The 25,568-nt window shown below is 38.7% G+C and overlaps 1 protein-coding gene across 9 annotated transcripts; it reads left to right on the forward strand.

The window, feature by feature from the left end:
• Positions 1-231: 231 nt before the first annotated feature.
• LOC139355360 (UPF0488 protein C8orf33 homolog) lies at positions 232-19,649 on the forward strand. Of its 9 annotated transcripts, XR_011622653.1 has the most exons (6): positions 232-663; positions 10,902-11,023; positions 11,557-11,753; positions 11,839-11,933; positions 13,939-14,008; positions 19,474-19,649. XR_011622653.1 is itself a non-coding variant. In XM_071095484.1 (3 exons), exons 1-3 carry the CDS (start codon positions 294-296, stop codon positions 19,535-19,537), a joined length of 504 nt encoding a protein of 167 aa, XP_070951585.1. In that variant the 5' UTR covers positions 232-293; the 3' UTR covers positions 19,538-19,649. The 9 variants fall into 9 exon arrangements, 1 of the variants encoding a protein (XP_070951585.1); XR_011622647.1 differs by having other exon boundaries at positions 10,902-11,753; XR_011622650.1 differs by lacking the exon at positions 232-663 and adding an exon at positions 849-936 and having other exon boundaries at positions 10,902-11,753.
• The last annotated feature ends 5,919 nt before the right edge of the window (positions 19,650-25,568 follow it).

Consider the following 25,568-nt stretch of genomic DNA (forward strand, 5'->3'; position numbering starts at 1 on the left):
ACAATTGTTAACGTGCGTGTGAATCACCTGGAAGTCTTTGAAGTTTAGATTTTGATACAGTGTATCTGGGTTTTGCCCTGCCCCTCCCCGCCCCGCCCCGCCCCGCCCCGCCCCGCCCTGGCTTCGCCTCGCCCCAGCTTGACCCCGCCCCAGCCTCGCCCCTTCCCCTCACGGCCCCCGCGCCCCGCCCCGCCAGCGGTTCTGGGGAACCTAGAGTCGCAGACGCGTTTCCAGAGGACGGAATTCGGCGTCGGACTCGGAGCCCCGCGTAGTTCCGGAGGCGACTGCGACGCATGGCGGCGAGCAGTGTGAAGAAGACGCGCGGGTGGCGGGGCCTTGCACGGCGGCGGCCCTCCGGCACCCTCGTGCTGCCCGCCTTCCTCCAAGCCCTAGGACCTCATGCCCGAGAGGCAGCGTGGGCCCCAGGCCCGGGTACTCACTGCGCCTCCCGCAGACGCCGGCTTCCCGGCCTGGTTTCCAGCACCGGGAATCCTTCCACTGTCTGTCTCTGCCCAGGACAACCCGCGCGCAGTAACACCGACCCCAGAGCGCACCCGTTAGGCGATGAAAGCACAAAAGAAGAGGAAGAAAACCTGGAACAGGGCCTCGGTGGCAAATGGAGGCGAGAAGGCCTCAAAGAAACCCGCCCCAGAGGAAGTTCCCGTAAGCGCTGAGGCTGAGGCAGGGGCGGGCGTCAGTCGGGAAGGGTGGAATCCCCCGGTGCGAATCCACGGGCACGTGTGATCCACGGGTCCGCGGAGTTAAGGCTGGGAGGGGGATGGAGTGGGGCTGGGCGTTGTGTTGTGTCCCAGCGCCCTCTCATAGCCGCGGCCCCAAATCCGTCACAGGTACAAGCAGTTGGCCCAGGGATTGGCTTGGTGCGTGGAGCGACTGCAGCTGGGTCTCAAGAGGCAGAAATTTCCATCCCGACACAGAGTAAGGGACGTGGATTGTGTGATGCCCCATTATTTTATGTTATCAATAAGATAATTTTTAAAATGCTACAAATGATTTTGAGTCCAGCTCGAGCAACTGAGACACCTGTCTCTAACAACAACAGCCAAAACAAACAATAACAAAACCCTCAAGGTTCGGATATACTCCTGATTAAGAAACCCAGAATAGATAAGTGCAATATATAAACTTCTGTATCTCAAAAATGTTAGAAGAGTTGGCATTTGATAGGTGCTACTTCCTTCAAAGTTCTCCTTTTTAATCTGCTTTTCAAGACTTATCTGTCTTTCCACATAGCAGCTGCCCATTTTTCTTTTCCATGTTTCTCTTTTTCTTACAGTCTATGGGACTTCATAAATTAGGAAAATAAGCTTTTTAGGACATAAGTCGCAAATATTTTGCCCCAGTTTGACTGTAAAGTATTGTAATAGAGAACTTAAATTTTAAAATTTCTACACTGTAAATATGCACATGGTATTAGATGTTAAAATTAAACCTTAACGAAGTTGTTTTTAAAATATCACACATCTTCTTTTAATTTTTTTTTTTTTTTTTTTTTTGTGAGATGGAGTTTTACTCTTGTCACCCAGGCTGCAGTGCAGTGGCATGATCTTGGCTCACTGCAACTTCTGCCTCCTGGATTCAAGCCCTTCTCCAGCCTCAGCCTTCTGAGTAGCTGGGATTACAGGCATGTGCCACCATGCCTGGCTAATTTTTGTATTTTCAATAGAGACGGGGTTTCAGCATGTTGGCGAAGCTGGTCTCAAACTTGTGACCTCAGGTGATCCCTCTGCCTCAGCTTCTCATAGTGCTGTTTAATGGGTGTATATATTACTCAGTTATAACTACATAACAAACAATCCCAAAACATACTAGCTCAGGATTGAGCAGGTTAGAAATTTAGGCTGGGCTCAGGTGGGCTATTCTCCTAGGCTGAGATTGGCTCCTTCAGGTGTCAGTGGTCAGCTGCTTGTGAATTAGGTGGCTCTGCTTCTGTCAGTGAGCTTTATGTAGACTGAGGCTCTTTGGCTTTTCTCAGCATGCTATTTTATCCTCCAGAAAGCTAAAATGGGCTTGTTCTCATAGACATGGAAGAATTCTGAATAAAATAACAGAAGAATCTAGGACCTTTTAAGCCTGGGCCCCACACTGGCACACTGTGCCAATGCAAATATGTCAAGAGAGATTCAAGGTTTATACATTGTAGGAGGTGCCTAGTGTGAAAACTCATTCCCCTATCAAAAATACCGTGAGTTATTTTCAGTAGGTGAAAAGTTCCCAGAGAAAACTGTCCATTTTACAACCGTATCCACCTGTGTAGGTAGGTTGCTTACTTGTAAGTGGGAGGTGGGTTCTGTGTTCTTGAATGGGAAGACACATTTTTCTCAACATGTGAGCTCTTTCTGTGTTTATCAATTTTACGTAGACCGAATGAAAATACCAAGGTTTTAACATTTTTGTATGACACCTGCAGTCTTTCACTATTGTGATGACAGTTTTAAAAATCTCATAATGGAGTGAAAAAGCACTTGCTCCTCTAGATAGCAAAATGTGCTATTAATGTCTACAATTAATTGTTTACTGACAGCTGAAAAGAGAAACACATGGAACAGAGTAGGAAACCCAGAAACACTGAAATTATGTAGGCTAGAAGTAAGGATTGATGAGTAGGAAAGGATGAATTATGAATGAAAAAATGCCTGCTGTTTGAAGAAAACTGATGAACTTTTATGTCACAAACATGAGTTCCTGATGGAATAGAGATTGAAATTTTGACATATGCAAATAAGATACCAGAAGAAAACACAAATGCTTGTTTTACAGGTACCTTTTGTGTTGACAAAGGCCTTCCTAAGAATGGCCTCATAAGCAGACATCCTGAAGGTTGATTTAGCCAACTAAAAATTAAAACTGCCTGTGTTTCAGGAAAAAAAGTAACAAAACAAAAGAGAGCTTACTTGAAAAATATTAACTATATTATATACATATGTTCAGAGGAAAAGTATGTTTTCATTTTTTAGGGCATTCATTATATATGTGTGTGTGTGTGTGTGTGTATGTATGTATGTGTGTGTGTGTGTATATATATATATATATTTTTTTTTTGTTTTTTGCTCAGTCTCGCTTCTTTGCCCAGGTTGGTGTCCAGTGGCACGGTCTTGGCTCACTGTGACCTCTGTCTCCCATGTTCAAGCAATTCTCCTCCCTCAGCCTCCTAAGTAGCTGGGATTACAAGCAGGTGCCAGTATGCCTGGCTAATTTTTGCATTTTTAGTAGAGAGGGAATTTCACCATGTTGGCCAGGCTGGTCTCAAACTCCTGACTTCAAGTGATCTGCCTGCCTTGGCCTCCGAAAGTGCTGGGATTACAGGTTTGAGCCACCGTGCCTGGCCTATTTTGTTTATTATATATGATATATACATATATTACTGATACATATACCATCTATACATATAGCATATATACCTTAATCAGCAACTTAAACTTTAAGCGGGAATATAAAACGTCCTCACAAATATTGTGAATAGAAAACTGTTTCATTCCTCTTTTAATTTAAATTCTTATACCAGAAACGTGAAGGAATTTTTCCAGTGTACATAAGTAACTTCTAGATCTGGAAAAAAGCACTTTGCGCAATTTTAGAGTTTTTGAAGGTTTGATTTGAAAGAATTCTCTGTAAAATGAAAACATACTTTTCATCAACTGTGTACATATACATATTACTTGTCATCTAACGTGTATATATAACTTACATAGCAGTATATCTGTAATATATATGGTATATGTATCAGTAATATATATCATATGATAGGTAATAAACAATATAGGCCGGGCACAGTGGCTCACACCTGTAATCACAGCACTTTCGGAGGCCAAGGCAGGCAGATCACTTGAGGTCAGGAGTTTGAGACCAGCGTGGCCAACATGGTGAAATCCCCTCTCCACTAAAAATGCAAAAATTAGCTGGGTATACTGCCACCTGCCTCTAATCCCAGCTACTTGGGAGGCTGAGGGAGGAGAATTGCTTGAACCTGGGAGTTCTCTACTAAAAATGCAAAAATTAGCCGGGCATGCTGACACCTGTCTGTAATCTCAGCTGTTTTCTAGAAACATTCATATTGTAGAACATATTGCCAATCACCCAGATCCTCAATTTTTTATTTGGTTGAAATAGGATTGCTGGTTATTTCACATTATTTTCTGACATTATTGTTTCATTTTTTCCTTTTATGGGTTTATTCAATTGGATAGATATAGAAATACAAGAATCTCCAAATCAAGTATCAAGGTGACAAAAAAAAAAAAAAAGAGAGAGATTAGGGAAAGTTATTTTGTGAAATAACCATCTGGTTACGGTTACACATATCATATCAACTTAATAAAATCTTACGCAGTGCTTACGTGTCTAGGTTTCCCACGACCACCCCCAGGTTTGGTGGTTCATCGGAAGGACTCACAGGACTCAGCAAATAGTCATACTCAGATCTTTAACTGATTACAAGAAAGGAGACAAGTAAAATTAGTAGAGAAAAAGGTGCCTGTGGTCAAGTCTGGAGGAAACCAGGCACAAGTTTCCAGGAGTTCTCTCCTGTGGAGTTCCCAGGATCTGCTTAATTCTCCTAGGCTCACATTTTGACAACATAGGTGCAGTGATGTCTACCACTACCAGAGTCTCATTAGAGACTAAGTACCCAAGTTTTTATATGGAGGTTACTCTCCCTCACATGTACCCAAGTTAGAGACTTCTAGAAGGAAAGCAGCTGTTCAGAGTAACCACACTGTTTGTATAAACACGTTAGACACAGTGAGCCAGTCTTCTCAGGGAATGGTGAAAGCCCTCCCAATTCCAATTTCCTAAACACCAGCCAAGGGCCAGCCTTGTATACTGGCCTTCCTAAGGATGGAAGTCTCTTACCTGCTATATGAAATCTTTTCTGCACAACACTTATGACCCGAACTTAATTTTTGGTGTTGTTTTATAATTTGATTTTAATAACACTCAATATTATAAGATAAGGTAACTTGATACTAGTTTCTGTTGTATGATCCATCTGAAGTTGTAATGCTAATTGCTTTTTTGACTTTTGGTGACTAACAGGTATTTGTATGTAAGTTGCCATAGCAATGTTAGGTAATGATAATCTGTCCTTTGTAACTCATTAATCTTTCAGCAAAATTGTTAAATAAGCATAATAATTTCTGAGTTAAAATTAGAATAAAAATTGTCCTTTATTTTGATTACATGAATAATCTAGTTTTCATATGGTGCTAAATCCCTGTTTAGAATTATGAAATAAGATAGTCAATCATTTATCAACATTTTCTTGCCTACACATGCAATTAAATTTATTTATTTTATGTAGATTATATACTTCAATTTGCAAAAGAATGACCACACGCTGTTCCTTTGGTCTTCAATGATGTCTAATTTTTAGGGCCACTGTGTCTTGCTTAAATTTATCATAATAACAGTTTCTGTGAATATCTTATTTTTTATCTTCATTTTTGAGACAGTTTAGCTCCGGTCACCCAGGCTGTAGCACAGTGACACAATCTCGGCTCACTGCAACATCCACCTCCTGGGTTCAAGCAATTCTCTGGCCTCAGCCTCCCAAGTACCTGGGACTACAGGCATGCACCACCATGCCCAGCTAATTTTTTTGTATTTCGTAGAAGTGGGGTTTCACCGTGTTTGTTAGGCTGGTCTAGAACTCCTGACCTCACGTGATCCACCCACCTCGGCCTCCCAAAGTGCTGGGATTACAGGCATGAGCCACTGCACCTGGCCATCTTTTTTTCTTTTTAAATTTTTGTTCTGGAGATCCTGGGATGCATAGACAGTATCTTTGCTTGTTTGTTTGTTTGTTTTTTGTTTGCTTGCTTGCTTGTTTGAGATGAAGTCTCACTCTGTCACCCAGGCTGGAGTGCAGTGGTGCGATCTTGGCTAACTGCAACCTCCACCTCCTGGGTTCAAGCGATTCTCCCACCTCAGCCTCCCGAATAGCTGAAATTACGGGAGGCTGCCACCATGCCAGGCTAATTTTTGTATTTTTAGTAGAGATGATGTTTCACCATGTTGGCCAGGCTGGTCTAGAACTCCTGACCTCAGGTGATCCACCCACCTCTGCCTCCCAAAGTGCTGAGATTATAGGTGTGAGCCACCATGCCCAGCTGTGAATATCTTTGTTAAATCAATAACTTTATTTCTTAGAGCAGTTTTAGGTTCACAGTACAATGGAGAGAGAGGAAGGTACAGAGATTTCTCATATGTTCCATGCCTCCCACACCTGCGTAGCCTTCCCCATTGTTAGTATTTTCCACCAGAGTGGTACATTTGTTAAAACTGATGAACCTACATCAACACATTGTAATCACTTGAAGTTTATAGGTTACATCAAGCTTCACTCTTGATGCTGTACATTCTGTGAATTTGGACAAAAATGTATAATGATACATATCTATTATTGTAATATTATTGACAGAACAGTTTCACTACCCTAAAAATTCTGTAAAACATGCCTGTTCATTTCTCACTTTCTCCCTGGCAACCATTGATCTTTACTCTGTCTTCTTAATTTTACTTTTTTCAGAAGAGTCATATAGTTGGAATAATACAGTGGATATATTTTTGAATAGTTATTAAAAAAAAAAAAAAAGCTCCGTCGCAATTGAATGTAGTCGTTTAAGATGTTCATTGTCCTTTTGTTTTTCTTTTGCTTCTGTTTTTTTTTTGTTTGTTTGTTTTTGAGACGGAGCTTTGCTCTGTCGCCAGGCTGGAGTGCAGTGGCCGGATCTCAGCTCACTGCCAGCTACGCCTCCTGGGTTTACGCCATTCTCCTGCCTCAGCCTCCCGAGTAGCTGGGACTACAGGCGCCCGCCACCTCGCCCAGCTAGTTTTTTTTTTTTTTTTTTGTATTTTATAGTAGAGACGGGGTTTCACTGTGTTAGCCAGGATGGTCTCGATCTCCTGACCTCGTGATCCACCCGTCTCGGCCTCCCAAAGTGCTGGGATTACAGGCTTGAGCCACAGCGCCCGGCCTCTTTTGCTTCTTTATCATTGTAAAGAAAGAAATATGCCGATGACGTATGCTTTACATATTTAGAAAACAAGATTGTATAAGTATTTGCCACATAATGGAAAGGATTGAGGAAAAGGACACCATACAGTACCACACAGCACAAACTGGCCTCTTGCTCCGTGAGATGGGTCCAGATAGACTCTCTAGCAATGAAAGGGGACAAGTTCAAGGGATTGTATTTTATAAAACTGGAATCACAAAGTCTTTCTTACTTACCTTCGGTTAGAAATAAGAGCAGACGGTGAATGCTATAGGTAAATAGATAGGTTCCTCACTGATCCTCCTCCTTTGAGGGATGAGTTTGACAACAGGCTAGTATAATGACATGACTCACCTACAACTGGATTCTGTCACGAGGGATGGCAAGAGAGTTTTGCTTTATGTAAGGTGAAAAAGAATTTTTTTCCCCTACCGGGGAGAAGGGCAAACATTGGAACATTCTGGTAGTAAAAGGGCACTGATAGAGTTTTCTTTCTATATACTTCTCACATCATATAGTATTGCCTGGCAGCCTGCCATACCTCCCCAGTGTTTCTTAAGCTTCTCTCTGAATGTGAGGTGTGGTTCATAGTGGATAAGCTCTCCAGTATGCTTTTTTATAATATGTACTAGGGTGACTAGCAACAGAAACATTAGCAGAATATTCTTTCCTTACTACTTTTCAAGTATATGCATTCTTTTGAAGATGTTGAAGTGAGAAATTAAATATCTGAGAACTAGAAAGGAAAAATAATCCAGAACATAGAAATGTTATTAGGATAATAAACAACATATGAAGAGGTAGATCACAGGATGAACTTTTTATTTTTTAACAAAATGAATTTTAAGATAAATGTCTTTATCTGCAGAGGCACCTTAAAGCAAGAAAATGAACAAAAAAAAAATGTTGATATGCTGTACAAAAAAAGTAGAGAAGAATTCGAAAGGAAAGGGAATGTGTGTATGTGTATGTATAGGTGTGTGTATGTGTTTGTGGCATCTTTGATTATTAAAAATGAGGAAAGTATTTTCTAACTGGTAGACAGTCTTTTAGAATGGTGATTTTGAGACTTTGTGATATTAAGGTTTTTGAAACATGATTGCATAGAGGCTACCGACATCATAAATTGGTTGTTTTTCATCTCAATGCCCTTTTGAAATCTTTAACTATATTGTGATGTCCAGAAATAATGTGCAGAATTTGTATCTGTGTCCTAAAATGGTATGTGAGTGGTTATACACTTTACATACCTCTCTGCCACTTTCTTTGGTGTACGTTGTATTATATCTTCCAGGTGTATCCAGAGTGATATGAGTATCTCTGGTTTAATTCATTTTACACTTTTCATTGTATTCCCTTAGACCACTTTAGCACATTTAGACTCTCCTGTTGCTGGTAAATGAAGAAAGAGATAAAAACAAATATAATGTCAGATTAAAAAGGCTTTTATTCAATCAGTTTGTATCTACTCATGTTTACTATATGAGAGTTTAAAGCTGAAAAATTCAGAATGCAAGCATGCACCACCATATTTTATAAATGCCCTTAGAACTATGACTCACGAGCCTTTAGCCTCTGAAGTTAAGACAATTCATTTCTCTGAAGAAGATTGCTGTGCTCTTCTCAGAAAAGAAAACAGAAAAGAGCAAATGGCATTGTCTTACTTGACCTCTTGGACATCCTTGAATGAAACTGAAACTCCGGGGATACTCAGATCAAAATTTAGAACTAATGTTTTGAGTAACATATATAGTTTGTGAACATTTGGTGATGATGAGGCCTTGGTGGTGAAATGAATGTTCAAGTTTCACTTTGGCATTTTTTGCTCTTTTCCTTGACTTGTCTTAAAAGCTTAAATTCAACAGTTTTATTTATACAGAAACCAGGAATATAACTTGTTGAATATATTTCTGTCCTGTCTCACAGCATTGTATATGTTTCAGATCTCGTGTGAACTAGACTTGTTCTTATATGGGAACAATTAGGTTTCTTGTTTGTTTGTGTTTTTGAGACAGAGTCTTGCTCTGTCACCCAGGCTGGAGTGCAGTGGCTCAGACTTGGCTCATTACAACCTCTGCCTCGAGTTCAAGCAGCTCTCCTCCTCAGCCCCTCGAGTAGCTGATCCCACATGCATGTGCAACCACAGCCCGCTAACTTTTCCTTTTTTTTTTTTTTTTTTTGAGACGGAGTCTCGCTCTGTCGCCCAGGCTGGAGTGCAGTGGCCGGATCTCAGCTCACTGCAAGCTCCGCCTCCTGGGTTCACGCCATTCTCCTGCCTCAGCCTCCCGAGTAGCTGGGACTACAGGCGCCCGCCACCTCGCCCGGCTAGTTTTTTGTATTTTTCAGTAGAGACGGGGTTTCACCGTGTTAGCCAGGATGGTCTCGATCTCCTGACCTCGTGATCCGCCCGTCTCGGCCTCCCAAAGTGCTGGGATTACAGGCTTGAGCCACCGCGCCCGGCCAACTTTTCCATTTTTATTAGAGATGGGGTTTCACCAAGTTGGCCAGGGTGCTCTCCAACTCCTGACCGCAGGTGATCTGCCCAACTCAGCTTTCCAATGTGCTGGGATGACACAGGGGAGCCGCTGTGCAACAAAGAAGATTTTTAAGGCTATTATATTTTATACAAATCTATGGTCTATATTTAAGGCTTAACATATGAATTCTGAAGGTATTCATGCATTGAGGAAAGATCATCTCAGTTTAATGAAAGTAGTTTTTAATTTAATGTATATTCATTAAAATATCTTTTGAAGATTTTGTCTCTAGTACACGAAAACACACAATAATGTCAAGGCTATTTAACCTTAATGTGTTTATGCACAAAGTTATTCAAATATTTTCTTATCTCTGGAGAGATAAGAAAATATTTGATAAGATTACTAATAAACAAATTTCTCATAGAAAGCAAAATATATAATAGACATCATTGAGTGATTCAAAGTAAATTGTAGTAAATGACAAAAGCTTAGTCCAAAGTGCGAGACTCTAGTTAAGTAAACTTGTCTGAGTTAATAGCAATTACAGGACTTGTAACATTAGACCTTGAAGGAGTAGTGTGTTTGTGGGGGTAGAGGTCAATATGGTACTGCTTCAGTGAAGAAGTAAACGTTATACTTTAGTACAATTTGCATTACTGTTTACATCGTAGTAAATAAAACCTTTATTTTCAGATATTTTAGATTATATTTCTACTACTTGAACCATCAATAGTAAGACTTTCCAAAAATTTGGGAAGCTGTGCGATGATGATACCTATCTATCGCCCTAAGTGTTCAAAAACCAGACAGCAACGACAGACTTTGGACACACGAACTTCATAGTTAAAGAAAGGATTAATCTTGGAGCTGTGTTTCTATCAGGGAATTATACTCTTCATTACCTGTGTGAATCACAGCTTTTGAGTAGAAAGAGCAAAGAAGGGAAAGAAGCATAGAAAATTTTATTCTAGATTCCTTCAATTGTCTTCATGCTACCATAATTCTGAGTTGTAAAAAATCATTTTGTGATCAAATGTAGTTCGTCTTTACTCCCCTTATGCAGTCTATAACCAAACAGAATGCTTCTTAGCAAAGCATTTGTATTCTTCCTGTAAGGAAAGCAACATATAGATAACAAAGAGAATGAGGAGAAAGAGGAATCTCATTGAGATTACCATTGAACATAAATTGGAGCGTGGGTACCATGGGGCTGGATGGGAAAACCATGTAGACGTCTACAGATTTCCTACTCAAACACAGTGTGGCTCTGATTTATTTTTACATCTCCCATTTTGCAATTATTAAGTACAACTATATGCAGTGTCACTGAAAATACCTTCTGAAACCAAATATTAAATAATGTCTATGGCTTTCTGTACTAGAATATTGATTTTCCCAATATTTATAGGGACTGTTGAACATTTGCCTTGTGGTGTCTCCTCAGCTGTCCTCACACATTCCATCACCTTGTCTTAATGGATGATCGTGCACTAGGAGTACGGGTTTTCAGCAGAGCTGTATCACTTAAAGGTAACACATGAGCATCAAATTTATTTCTGTGAGAACACCCAGTCTATTGATTACCTGCAGCTACTATGGGGTCTACTTTACATACAAGTTAAATTCAGTGCCCTTAGTCATATGCTTAGATGAACAGTAATAAATTATACAATATTTTTTCACCCCTATAGTATTAATTTCTTTTTCCTCTTATGTCTAGAATTAACATTTTGTTGTACAAAACGTGATGATAACCTTCTAGAGTAGTGATGACAAGCCATAAATCCAAAGTTTCTTACCCACGCAAATGGCTTGTTTGCTTCTATTATCTCATGAGCTTGGTAGATCCAGGAAGCAGAACTTTTAAAACAAAATCCCCAAATGTGGCCGGGTGTGGTGGCTCGTGCCTGTAATCCCAGCAGTTTGGGAGGCCGAGGTGGGCAGATAACCTGAGGTTGGGAGTTTGAGACCATCCTGAGCAACCTAGAGTAACCCATCTCTACTAAAAATATAAAAGTAGCTGGGCATGGTGGCACACGCCTGCAATCCCATTTACTCGGCAGGCTGAGGCAGGAGAATAGCTTGAATCCGAGAGGCAGAGGTTGCGGAGAGCTGGGATCGCACCATTGCACTTCAGCCTGGGCAGCAAGAATGAAACTCCATCTCAAACAACAACAGCAACAACAAGAACAACAGCTGCAGCCACAAAACCCAAATGCATTTTCTCAGCACAGTAAAACTGAAACAGAAAAAGTATAAAGTAAATACAAGTAACTGAAACAGTTTATGTTTTACTTCTTTTTTTTTTTTTCTTTTAAATTTATTTATTATTATTATACTTTAAGTTGTAGGGTACATGTGCATAACGTGCAGGTTTGTTACATATGTATACTTGTGCCATGTTGCTGTGCTGCACCCATCAACTCGTCATTTACATCAGGTATAACTCCTTATTTGATAACTTTTGTAAAGTAATGAACAGAATGTATTTCTCCAGGGACCCAGATATACACATGTGTTCATTCAATAAAAATTCATTCTTATAATGGGCATTGATACTTACATTCTAAATATTTCTAAAAACGTCTCCTCAGGCCTGCAGCATCTTTGCAACATTGCCTTATATTTTATCTTTGTTCATTTATTTATATGCCTCAGAATTTTATGCTCCTCACAGTATTTAGAGTTAATTATCTCGAATGCAAAGAGATCTGTGAACCACTCCTGAATACCTAAGGTCCAAGCATCTTAAAGGTTTATATAAGGCTTTCAGAAAGTACATCCTGGGTTGGGCACGGTGGCTCATGTCTGTAATCCCAGCACCTTGGGAGGCTGTGGTGGGTGGATCATTTGAGATCAGGAGTTCGAGACCAGCCTGGCCAACATGCTGAAACCCCATCTCTACTAAACATACAAACATTAGCAGGCAGTACTGGCACGTGCATGTAATTTCAGCTATCTGGGAGGATGAGGCAGGAGAACTGCTTGAAGCTGGGAGGCCGGGTTGCGGTGAGCCGAGATCATGCCCCACTGCATTCCAGTCTGGGAAACAGAGTAAGACCATGTCTCAAAAAAAGAAAAGAAAAAAAGAAACCGACTTCTGCCCAAATCTCCATCCGTAGCCCTTTCCCCATCTGTCTTTTTTTCTGGAATTACTGAGCTGCAGGTAATGCCCCCCTCACCATTCCTCTTTTGTAGAGAAATAGATACGCTCTTGGAGGCTTCTCTCCCTCTCTTGTTGCTGCCTGGCATGTGCTCACCTTTCCTGCCCTCTGCCTGATTGAATCTGGCTAACATCACTCTAAGCCTCAGCTCATGCATGATCTTTAGGAAAGCCATCCCTCACAGCGTATATTTATCGTCCTTATACCCCAGTGCCTAACACTTGACAGGAACTCAATAACTAATGATTTAGCAAAGTTAAGACTGTTTATAGAAAGATGATTCAAAAGATTGTCTTCTGCAGTCTAGCAGCAAAGGGGATGGACATCTAAAGACATGATGTGCAGTTCAGGTGGTAAAGTGACACTAGAAAAATTGACAGAGTACTAAGGGAGCCCCAAGAAGCAGACACCTGTGTATGTGGCTCAAGATAGCTAGAATCAAGGAAGACTTCACATAGCATTCCGAGCCTTTTTTTTTTTTTTTTCTTTTTCTTTTTCTGTTGCTGGAGACAAGTTCTTACTCTGTCTCCCAGGGTGGAGTGTAATGGCACGGCTGAGACTCACTGCAACCTCAAACTCCTAGGCTCAAGGGATCTTCTCACCTAAACTTCTTGAGTAGCTGGGACTACAGGCACATATCACCATGCCTGTGTAATTTTTTGTAGAGTCAAGGTTTAGCTGTGGTTCCTAGGCTTGTCTTAAGCTCTTGACCTCAAGCAATTCTCCCTTTTTGGCCTTCCAAAGTGCTGGGATTACAGATATGAACTATTATGCCCAGCCTACTTTCTGGGTCTTAAAAGATGAAAATAAATTTCTCAGAATAGTAGAATATTTGCAATGTAAAAACATGGGGTGCACGCTAATTAATGTATAAACAGCAATGATTTTGCAAATTATTAGTAACTGCCAGCTCAGTTAGTGTTTTGTTAAAAAGATACTATTAGGAAGTACAGTAAAGTGTTACATTGTATATTTTGACTGTATTTTAAAATTTTGTTTCCAACACTTTTGTTTATTTATGTTGGGTGGAACAATTTGTGAGTGACCCTGAGACAGTGCATGGCTTGAACCTGGTGATATCTAGTGTCTGCCTAAGTGGTTTGTTGAAGTTTTGGATAATTAAAAGTATTTCTTAAATAAGTAAATATTTCAGTAAACATTAAACTTCCTTTAAACTCTTAAATATAAAATACAAAGAAATCTTATTCTCTATTTTTATGAGGATTAGAGTATTTAACTGTTCTTAGTTCATTTGAACTCAACCTACGAATTTTTCAACAGAACAAGGCTTACTAGTGGCTTCAGAGGAAGAGCGAGAAAGGCTTGAAAGAAGTGAAAAGAACAACCACAGGTATATAAATATTTAAGTTTCTGGTTTCATATTAGCTTTTTTTTTTTTTTTTTTTTTTGCTTTAGCAACAAAGCATAGTCCAAATGACACAACCTTTTAGAATCCATCTTTCGAATCCAGTAAATCAAAATTTTATATTTAATTTTTAAAACATGTTAACCAGTTATGAAACTTAACATATTCCTACCATCTGTAGTAACTCATAGCTCTCTTTCCCCTTGGAATTAAGGCAAGACATTTCCAGAATTATCTTGCTTTTTCATTTTTATATCCTTACTCACAATACAGAGGGTAACATAAAATATTGAGTCATATTACTAAGGAAGAGAAATTATGAACAATTTACAAATGATGGCCACTGAGTTAAACTAATGTTAAAGGAGTCATCATTGCCAGTGGTTCAAATGTTGCAGTTTTATATTGCTGGTTACCAGTGCCGAGTTTGAGGATTTCTTCTGTTTTGTGGTTGTCAGTTGACTTTGGTGTCTGCGTTCAGGGAATGAATGGGGTCATAAAAGTCAACCCAGTTGCCTATTAAGAGAATTATACCTTCCAGAATGGGACCATTGGTGTCAGGGTACAAGCAATCACTTTATTTCAACATAAATAAGTGGTAATATTACCAAAATTTTAAAAATCCGTCCACTATCACTAGTGGAATGTAAACTCAATTGGAAGTGGATACAAGCAGAAAATCTCTTTAGATACATAGCACTATGGTAGTATATCATATGAATTAGAATTTAAAATTTTGCTTCTCTTTCTGATTGGTGTTCAGTTTGGCTCTTAATAATTTAGTGTTTGCCTAGTCTCTAATCTTCAGAGATATAAATGCACTGTAGGGGCTCACTCTTCTTGGTATGCTGAGGTAAAATCTTGTCAAGAGAGGAAGCTTTTGTAATTCCACATATCATCTTTGAATTCAATTCTGGTAGGTTTAACACATAATGAATTAAGTTTAGTCCAAACAAACACTGAGAGTTCAGCTTGCCGGTTCATGTTTTTCTCTTATGTTAAGCCAAGGCAAATTGTTTCACTTTTTAGTTATGATCCTGTCATTTAAGAGTAGCAACACATAGATTAAGTTTCACAGTTAAATTTTAATGATTTTCTAATATTTCTTGGTTTACACGTGATTAAAGTTAATGTTAAAACATGCACTCTGACAGAAAATATATCTGAGAAAGAAAACAAGAAAATTGGTGTTCAACTTTTGCACCTGTGGAAAAAGAAAGTCTCAAGAACCAGAGCCTGGTAGGAATTGTGATAAAGGGAATGTATCTGTATGTTCAGTACTTCCTTTAAAATTCATTACAAAGAAGTTCAAGCTGAATATTGGTAAGTTTTGAAAACGCCACAATTTCTGCTTGCCCTGAGGAAGAGCTCCTACATAGTAACTCTAAAGAGGGACGAACTTAAAGGCAGTTCCCTCTAATCTGATGAATCATATCCCAGGTTGTGAGGAGGAAGATGCATCTGGAGGGTCTAACTCTGTGGCATTCCAGGCAGCACCTGAACAGAGGTGTCAGAGCCCATGTCAAATGTCTTCTCCTTCTATTCACACTTCAGGTCCCTGAAATATACTTAGCAATTATGTTCTGAGCTTCATTGAAATGAAAATAAACCAGACTCTAAAACTGATAACAAACCAGACACATAGCTTGTTTCTAACAGAGATGAAGAAAACTTTTGTAATGATAAAGAAATGGAAAAATTAAGGAACCCAGTAATTATGATTGAAATGAAAGAGATTGAGTTTAACATGCAAATGGCAAAAAATAGAAAGCCAAATACCACTAATTGGAAATTAGACGTTAGGCATTGGCCTCAGTCTAGAGATCCTAAAAGTCTTTTTGATTTGTGGTTTACACACCCCAAAGCAATGAAGCGTATGATTCAGATAGAAAGCCACAGTAAATCTGCTGTTACAGATATGTATAAAAACAGAAAACCAATACAGTGCTTGTTCCAGAAGCCACGATATGACAATCACAGTGCTAATAACTACAAAAGCATGAATCTTGAATTATAAAATGTGAGTTATTCTCTACCACATAGTGAGAGAACATAAAAAGTATCTAGCTAGAAGACTTACAGCAAGATATTCCAAGATTTAAGGATGAGGTAGGCAAGCTACAAGTAGAGTTCCTGGCTTTGGGGATAGAGACAGTTCCATGTCAAAAGACAGAGGTTCACTTGCTGCTTCTCTTTTCTCTCTTTATCGATTATTTGATCCGTCTAATTTTCTATTCAAGAAAATCTCATGTGTACAGTTACAGTGGGGTTATCTAAATGTGTAATTATGTGTCAAAGTAGTTCTGCGATCTAAATAAGGGTTCTGGAGAATGTTCTCATAATATTTGTTCATTAATCAACCTAAATCTCACTATCAGTCTTCCAAGTGGCATATGAGCTGGGAAACGAATTCAGCCATATACCATGTGACCTTCTGAACCAGAGAAACAAAGAAATTGCTGAAGAAACAAGCTCTAGATTCTAGATTCTTTTTTCTGTATTCATTTAGATATGAATTACATTTCTTTAATGATAGAATGAGAATACAATGGGAGGGAAGCAAGAAATGAGTCAGAAGAGCCAGAAAAGCACATCTAGCCTTGAGAGTTGGAATGAATATTCCCAGCCAAAGGAGTCTGTTTAATGTGTTTTCATGCATGCGAGTTTATCTGCTTAGCTCAAACTGTTTGAACTTACAGTCCCATCACGGTTATTTCAAATATTTTTGAAAACAAATATATACTTCCACATATTTTAAAAAATTACCACTCTCCAATATTTCTGTTGAATCAGACCTTTATGGTATGTTGTTTAATAAAGTATGGTAAGTTGTGACATGTATGATTTTTATCATGTAAGAAGCATAACTTCTCAGCCAAAAAATTAGCACTTTGACTCTTTAGTGGAAAGTTGAGTTCTGTACCCTGTGTTCTAACGATTGACAACAATCTGGAGGTTTACTTCATTCAAAGTAAAGCAGATGAGGCCTTTTTCCACCCTCGGAGGCATCAAATGGCTTTGCTTAAGTTAGACTTTTAATATATCTGACTAATTTGATACATTTATTTGGTAATTTATGGAATTCAGCAATATGGAATTGTGTCATGAAATGCTAGGGAATGCCACCTGAGGAGCTTTGGATGAAACATTTAATATGTCTTAGCTGGTTTGACTCCTGTTATCAGTAGATAATGGGGCTAAAGTAGGTAACTGTACCATATGTTTTCCACCTATAAACTTTTGTGGTAACTGAATGTGAAATCTGGGAATCATCTCATTTTCCAGAATTCTGCCCTAGAAACAATTCACTCTGCTTTTTGTGTTGTGGCAGCTTTTGTTCCTATAGTTCAGGGAATACCTTTGCTTTTTTGATGTCCCAGGATTCAAATGAAAAAAAGAAAAAAACAAGAGAGATAAAAGGCAGTGGGGAAAAGAATAGCTTTGTGCAGAAAAGGGAAAGCTGCTTTTCTGTTCCTGAGGCCCTACAAGGTCACAGCCTCTTAATCTGGCTATTTCGTGTAAAATCCAGGTGGTAAAAACAGAAGACATATGTTGCGTGTGTGTCTTTTTATTTCTCTGTTTCTGTCAGTCAGATAGCATAAAAATGTGTATCGGGGAGCAAAGAGTGGATGGGAATAAAAGCACGAAATGGAGAAGAGCCCGTTTTGAAATTTTGAAATATTCTTCTATTCACTCAAACAGAAATAAGCAGACTTTAAAAAAGTTTCAATGATGAAATCGTAAGAATATCTTATGATTATGATGATTATGTAAAATGATAAATTAAGCACACAATATTTTTATGATGAAGATGGTGACAGTTAACCTGAATCAAGTGAAATAAGGAAAAAGTTACTTTTATTGAATAAAATGATGATTATTATTATTTAAAAAGTATATAATTATTATTAAAAGTAATAAAAATATTACTTGTATTAAATGTCAAAGAAGGAAATAATACAAACAAAAGTGAAAAATACAAATATCAGAAAAACTATGTGATAGTCCATTTTCTGCTGCTGGTGACAGATTAACCCAACAAACAATGATTAGTAACACATATCCTTAGCAATTTCCCAAGAAGCTGAAGGAAGAGCATGATAGGTAAGCCTATTGTTTGTTTGTTCGTTATGTTTTTTGGTATTGAGATGGAATTTCTCTCATTGCCCAAGCTCGAGTGGAATGGTATGATCTCAGTTCCCTGCAACCTCTGCCTCCCGGGTTCAAGCGATTCTCCTGCCTCTGCCTCCACAGTAGCTGGGACTGCAGGCATGTGCCAGTATGCCTGGCTGATATTTTGTATTTTTAGTAGACATGGCGTTTCACCACGTTAGCCAGGCTGGTCTCGAACTCCTGATCTCAGGTGTTCTGCCCATCTCGGCCTCACAAAATGCTGTTTACAGGAGTGAGCGACCATGCCTGATCGCCTATAGCGGTATTTAGCAGCAGATAATTGTCATTGTGCTATAAACTAATTCAAACTTGAACTAATATTCTTTGATTAACAAGTTTTATACTATTACCAGGGATATTTAGCCCTGTCTGGTCATCAGAAAAATGCAAATGAACCTAAAATAAGATACATTTTTTAAGGTCATGCTGATATATAAAAGGTAATTACTAGTGTTGGCAAATGTGAGGAAAAAGGCATTCTCATACACTGTCGGTATATGAAATTGGTAAATTATTTCTGAAGGGTAACTTAGTGCTGTGTATCAAAATTTCAAATAACCTGACGTCGCTTTAACTCGACAACTTCCTTCTGGAACTAGATTTCCCAGGAAAACATAACTTGTCTAAACAGACCCACACTTATTAAGGGTATTAATTATATATTGCACATAATGAACAATAGGCCAATAAATACATAAAATGGATGTAATAACAGGGTGAATTGAAGGTATTAAGAAAGAAATATGAAAAGTGTGGAGATGTTAGACTCTTTAGACTAGTTTTGGATTACAGTCATCTGCAGAGTTTGTGTGAAAGACATCTGAAGGTGCCATCTTACACTGTCAATCATTTGGGGAGATACCTGCAATGTTTCATAAAGATTCAAATTGATGCTTGTCAGTAAATAGTAACTTTAATAAATCAGTTAATTGTAAATGATCTTTTTAAATTCGGGAGTAATTATGACTGCATGATTAGAAAGTTAATTTTGAACTTCTAACTTTCCTGAATAATCTCCAGTATGCTTTTTTATAATATGTACTAGGGTGACTAGCAACAGAAACATTAGCAGAATATTCTCTCCTTACTACTTTTCAAGTATATGCATTCTTCTGAAGATGTTGAAGTGAGAAATTAAATATCTGAGAACTAGAAAGGAAAAATAGTCCAGAACATAGAAATGTTATTAGGATAATAAGCAACATATGAAGAGGTAGATCACAGGATGAACTTTTTTTTAACAAAATGAATTTTAAGATAAATGTCTTTATCTGTAGACGCACTTTAAAGCAAGAAAATGAAGAAAAAACAAATGTTGATATGCTGTACAAAAAAGCGTAGAGAAGAATTCGAAAGGAAAGAGAAACCATGTAAGAAAGAAGTTGAAGCAAAACAACTTGGACCAACTGTTCAATCACGAGAGATGAAACCGGAGACTCTCAGAAGTACTCCAAATCAGGTAAATCAATCTGTGGTAAAAATTCTAGAGTTTAAACTTCATTTTATCAGTCTTGCTTATAATATCCACTTGGTTTCATATATACGATTTAGGTCGAAAACCAGAAATGTTGTCTCATTTTTAAAAATGAATGACGACACTTACAGGTACAATTATTAATATTTATTATAAATCTTGACATCCACATAGAAAATTATTTTATTACAAAGAGCTTTTGCAAACAATAATATGCCATAATATATACTTAGTGATAAAAATTGTGTTCCCAGTAAAATGGTTCCTTTTACTTTCCCCTCTTTCATACTGATTACTGCACCTAATGTGAAAAAGAAGAAACAGAAATTATTTCAATCACAAATAATCTCGTGATATTCGAAGAAGAGTTCTATAAATTTTATCTTATTTACGATGAGTGTTTTGAAATAAAAGCTGTCTTTTGTATTGATATATTTACATCACAGAAATCACTGCGATCTGTTGGAAAACTAGAAGCAGAGTCAGAAGTCCTGGGGAAAACACTGTAGCTTGCTTATATTTTTAACCTTTCTTTTTCAAAATTGAGGTGACTAGATGAGTTCATCAATGAATGTATACAGGAGTGACTAGTATAAGGTCTAGATTTATGAGTTAGTAAAATGTAATTCTTATAACAGATGATAAAAGTGTTAAAAGAGTCTAATTACCGTCGAATATTATCAGTGAAATGGAACTGTAATAACTTTGGGAAATTTTATCTGTCCAAATACGTGTGAACTAAGGTTCTTACTGTAGGGTGGTGTATGGGTTAGCTATCAAAATGTAAATGCCATTTTTTGGATATATTTTAATTTAGTCAAATTTGTTAACGCTTTAATTTCTGCTTTTGGGTTTGTTGTAATTCAGGGAAAGGCTTCCAATTCTGATACTGTGAAATATCCGGTGTGCGTGAGTGCGTGCATGTGTGTGTGTGTGTTTACTTTTCTAAATTAATTGACTTTAAATACATTTCTGAACTTCTTGAAATTTATGCTCTCCAAGGTTCAAAGCTTTGTTTCAACTTTTTCTCCAGTTCTACATCCACTTACAGTAACCTTGTTAGTGTGTGGATGTGCAGGTTATTTATTAACTTCAGAGGTAATCATGATATGTTATTTCATTGGGTACTAGCTAAAACTTTCTTTCCTTTTACTTAGGATTTTCATAATCAAGAAGAAATGAAAGATCTGATGGGTGAAAATTGCATTTTGAAGACAAGTATTGCTGTACTCAGGCAGGAAATATGCACAATGAAAAATGACAACCTGGAAAAAGAAAGTAAATATCGTAAGGACATTAAAATTGTTAAAGACATAAACGCTGCCCTTGAAAAAAGTATAAAACTCAATGAGGAAATGATAATAAAAACAGCATTCCAGTATCAACAAGAGCTTAGTGACCTCAAGACTGAGAATACAAGGCTCAATTCCAAACCGTTGAAGGAAAAAGAAAGCAAGGAAAGACTGCAAGGTGAAATAGAATCTTATCAGTCTAGACTGTCTGCTGCTATAAGTAAACACGGTGAAAGTATGAAAACAGAAAGAAACCTAAGACTCCCTTTAGAGAGAACACAAGACGTTTCTCTACAAGTAAAAATGAGTTCTGATACTTCCAAAGTAGAAGATAAGAATGAGTTTCTTACTCAACAACGTTCTAAAAGGCAAATTAAATTCAATACCTTAAAAGACAAGTTTCATAAGACAAGAGATACTCTCAGAAAAAATTCACTGTCTTCAGAAACTGTACAAAACTACCTAAGCCAAACACAGCAGCAAATAAAAGAAATGAAAAAGATGTATCAAAATGCAGGAGCTAAGGTGAGTAAATCCACTGGAAAGTGGAACTGTGTAGAAGAGAAGATATGTCAACTCCCAGGTGAAAACTCGTGGCTTGAGCAGCAACTAGATGATGTTCATCAGAAAGATAATCATAGAGAGATAGTGATTAATAGTCAAGAGTAGTTTGTCTCTCCTCTCATTTTTTTTTTGTTTGTTTTCATATGGCTTTTCTCCCCTGAAAAGTCTCATGTAGATAACCTGATCTGTTAGTTTTTTTCGCTAAGTATGTTTGAAGTTTTTTAATTAGTAAAGTGATCTTGTTATAAGATTACTTGTCAGAATTTCCCTAAATAGAAATATTAACGATTTTAATTTATTTTTTGGTAGATCACAGCCTAAGCCCAAAGTGTGAAGTGGTACTGCTACTCTGGGCACAATTGTTTTTGTCTGTGATCTTTAGTATTATCACTAGAAAGCCTCTTTGTGTAACATTTTCAAGATGTTACAGAAAGGCGTCCTTGTGAAATAGGGAATAATTATCACAGGAATTTAAAGAAGAGTAATTCACAAAGTCGTTAGAAAATAACACCTTGTTCAGCCTGAAGAGGTGTGTGGAAGGCAGAAAGAACAAGCTCCACTTCCAGTGCCTTGGTCACAGTGTTGGGGGCTAATTGCCTTCAGATACGCTTTAGTTGTTTTTGATCCCCAACCAATCTAGTTCTCCCCTAGGAGTTGTGGCTCTGAATTATTCCTCAGTGCCAAATGTTCAATTGTTCCTAAATAATGGGTGAAATGTACCCTTCACCCTTGTGAAGCCTGAAACTGGTTTACTGAACGCAAGTATTCCTAGATTTTTTTCTGTCCATTTTAGCTTTCTTAACCTACGTTAAGGAGTGCAGTGTGACATTTTGATAAAATTATTTCTAGTGAAGTGGTTCTTATAATCAAGCAAATCAACATATTCATTATCCCATGCTGTTACCCTTTAAATACAAGTATTTCTAATGGAATCTTCAGAATCTTACAAATAGAGCCGTTTTACAAGGCAGCAAGTTTTGCCTTTTGAGCCATACATCACTGATAGCCATTTGTCTTCCGTGTCTACTTTGAACTGCTTGTTCAGTATAAACCACCTTAGAAACACAGACGCTCCTTTAGAACGATTTTAAAGTTATAAATCCTTACAACAGGTATGCCCTCACACATCCTCGGTGTGAAAGCTCTGTTTAGTGGGTTATTTGGTTTACTCTCAGGGCAAGTTTTTAAAAACTGCAAGTCATTAAGAATCATTTAAGGAAAAATGAAACACTAAGCCTTTGTCTTTGCTATCTTTACAGATCGAATAAGAAAAGAGCAATGATCAGCACCAAGCTCCTTATGGAGAAAGAGCGGGTGAAATATTTTCTCAGCACTCTTCCTACAAGGTGAGACCCAGAGTCACCTTGTGTTGAAAATCTTTCTAGTATAGGACTCAACAGAAAATAGATTCCCCAGCTGCCCATAAGAATTCCTACTTCCAACCCACAGACTTCAAATGACTGCAAGAACGACTTGACTGAGGTTAGTTATATGACCGTTTCTCTTTTGGGTTTCACTTCTCTAATATAATTCTTGTTTTTAATTTGGTGGAATACTGAGTTGTTCTGTTGACTTATGCATGTTAAGTAAAGATCATAATTAGCTCTGTTAACACAGAAAGGAAATGGGAATTTTATATTTTTTAATTCCCTGGAGCTCTCATTTTCAAGAGATATCCATTTGCTAACTTTATTCAACAAATCTGACTCAACTGACATGTTTAAAATGTCTTTAAAAGCTGCATTTAAGTTAGGTTTCAGAAATTGCATGTTATTGCCTGATAATTGATGATATACTTTGAGATGGTTTGGTTTACTCTCTATTTGACTGTAGTTTAGCTGTGGTTTATACCACATTTTTTTTTTTTTTTTTTTTTTTTTGCTTTTTTCTTTTGAGGCAGTGTCTCACTCCGCCGCCAAGGTTGGAGTGTCGTGGTGCCATCTCGGCTCACTGCAACCTCCACCTCCCGAGTTCAAGCAGTTCTCCTGCCTCAGTCTCCCGAGTAGCTGAGACTACAGGCATCCGCTCTTACACTTGACTGAGGTTTGTGTTTTTAGTAGAAACAGGGTTTCACCATCTTGAGCAGGCCGTTCTTGAACTCCTGACCTTGTGATCTGCCTGCCACAGCCTCCCACAGCGCTGGGATTACAGGCATGAGTCACCGTGCCTGGCTCATGTCACTTTTAAAGTTTCTTTACAGCAGCCGGGCATGGTGGCTCATGCCTGTAATCCCAGCACTTTGGGAGGCCAAGGCAGGTGTGTCATGATGTCAGGAGTTCAAGACCAGCCTGGCCAAGATGATGAAACTCCATCTCTACTAAAAGTTCAAAAAAAAAAAAAAATTTGCCGCAAGTGGTGGTGGGTACCTGTAATCCCAGCTACTAGGGAGGCTGAGAGAGAGAGTTGCTTGAATCCAGGAGGCAGAAGTTGCAGTGAGCTGAGATTGCACCACTGCACTCCAGCCTGGGTGACAGAGCGAGACTCCATCTTGAAAATAAAAAAAATATTTAAAGTTTATTTGCACCATCTCAACTCTTCCCACCCACAATCACAACTGAATTATTGGCATCCAAGCACTTTACCCCACATACGGATGTTTATTATATAGTAGAATCCAAAATAATTGCATTTTATGAATTACATGAAACACTAAAATGTTCATTTCCATTTTTATGTGAAAAGCTTTGTGATTGGCCGGGCGCGGTGGCTCACACTTGTAATCCCAACATTTTGGGAGGCCGAGGCAGGTGGATCACTTGAGGTCAGCGTTTTGAGACCAGCCTGGCCAACATGATGAAACCCATCTCTAGTAAAAATACAAAAATTAGCAAAGCATATTGGCAGGCATGTGTAATCTCAGATACTCAGGAGGCTGAAGCCAGAGAATCGCTTGAACCCAGAAGACAGAGGTTGCTGTGAGCCAACCTGTGGTGAAGTGACATCTGTGTTCAAGTGCAGAAAGGGCCCAATCTGGTCGATGAAGCACACGGCCAGCTTCTGGGTGGTGCGGGCACAGTGCCACAGCTTTTGTCACTTCCTGATGTGCCCCACCAGCACTGAAGAGACAGCCTGGAGACGGGACAAGAGGAAGGCTGAGATGGTGAGTGCCAGACTCTCCCTGGCCCTGAGCCTAACCCCAGGGTGACACTCAACCTTTGGGAGTGGGAGAGCAAGATGGACAGTTTCAAGTGCTTCACTAAGAAGTTGGACAACAGGGCACTCAGCTCATCTTCACAGCCAGTGAGTTGACATACAAGCAGGTGATAGTGACAGACTTTAAGAAAGAGCATCAGAAGGTGGCCAGTTCCTCTTCAAGCTTCAGCCAGTCCTTGGAGATGGACTAGGCCATCCACTTCACCACAGATGCTTCCACACTGTCAGTGAGCGCTTTGCCAATCATTCCAGGCAGGACCTGGACCCAGTCATGGACCTGTTAGTGCTGTCTCAGGGACACCAGGCAACATCCTGGACATCATCCATGTACACAAGGAAGCATTTACCAAAGTCACAGAGAGCAGGCAACACGTGGCAGAAGAGAAGACAGAGGTGTAGAGGCGGATGACGTCAGAATCACAGGAACAGGATTTATTTCGCTACTTCAGTGGAAATTCGCTGCTTCCATCCAATTTGAATGAGAGACATGAAATCACGGATGTGGCATTTCTTGCAAAAGAGAGACTATTTTTTCAAAAAGTCACCCAGGAATTGATAGATTTGAATGACTAGATATTTGATTGCGGACTGTTTCCAGTTCAAGGATACTTTCTACAGCAGAATAATAACACTTACAAAGAGCTAGTGCCAGCTATCGGTGGTAGTGCCAGGATGGTTTTGTGCTCAACTGAAATCCAGCTGAATACAGAACTGTGTAGGTAAGAGTTAATATGGTGATAGAAGAGAAACAGTAGCAAACATGAACTAAGTCATGCTACGAACGCCTGCACTACCATTGTACCTTTTGGAATGAATGAGAATGCCACTTTATTGCTTTTTGAAGTGTGAATATTGTAGTGTCTATGCTGTAGACCTCAAACCCTATAAA

Source organism: Macaca nemestrina, chromosome 4 (assembly GCF_043159975.1).
Source record: "Macaca nemestrina isolate mMacNem1 chromosome 4, mMacNem.hap1, whole genome shotgun sequence".
NCBI classification, from domain to species: Eukaryota; Metazoa; Chordata; class Mammalia; order Primates; family Cercopithecidae; genus Macaca; species Macaca nemestrina.

What these genes read in the sequence shown, in the direction of transcription:
- LOC139355360 (XM_071095484.1), top strand. Translation starts at nt 294, where the DNA reads ATGGCGGCGAGCAGTGTGAAGAAGACGCGCGGGTGGCGGGGCCTTGCA. An exon ending in CCGCCCCAGAGGAAGTTCCC is followed by an intron (nt 664 to 13,938) that starts GTAAGCGCTGAG and finishes ATTTTTCAACAG; the next exon opens with AACAAGGCTTACTAGTGGCT. An exon ending in AGTGAAAAGAACAACCACAG is followed by an intron (nt 14,009 to 19,473) that starts GTATATAAATAT and finishes CTTTATCTGTAG; the next exon opens with ACGCACTTTAAAGCAAGAAA.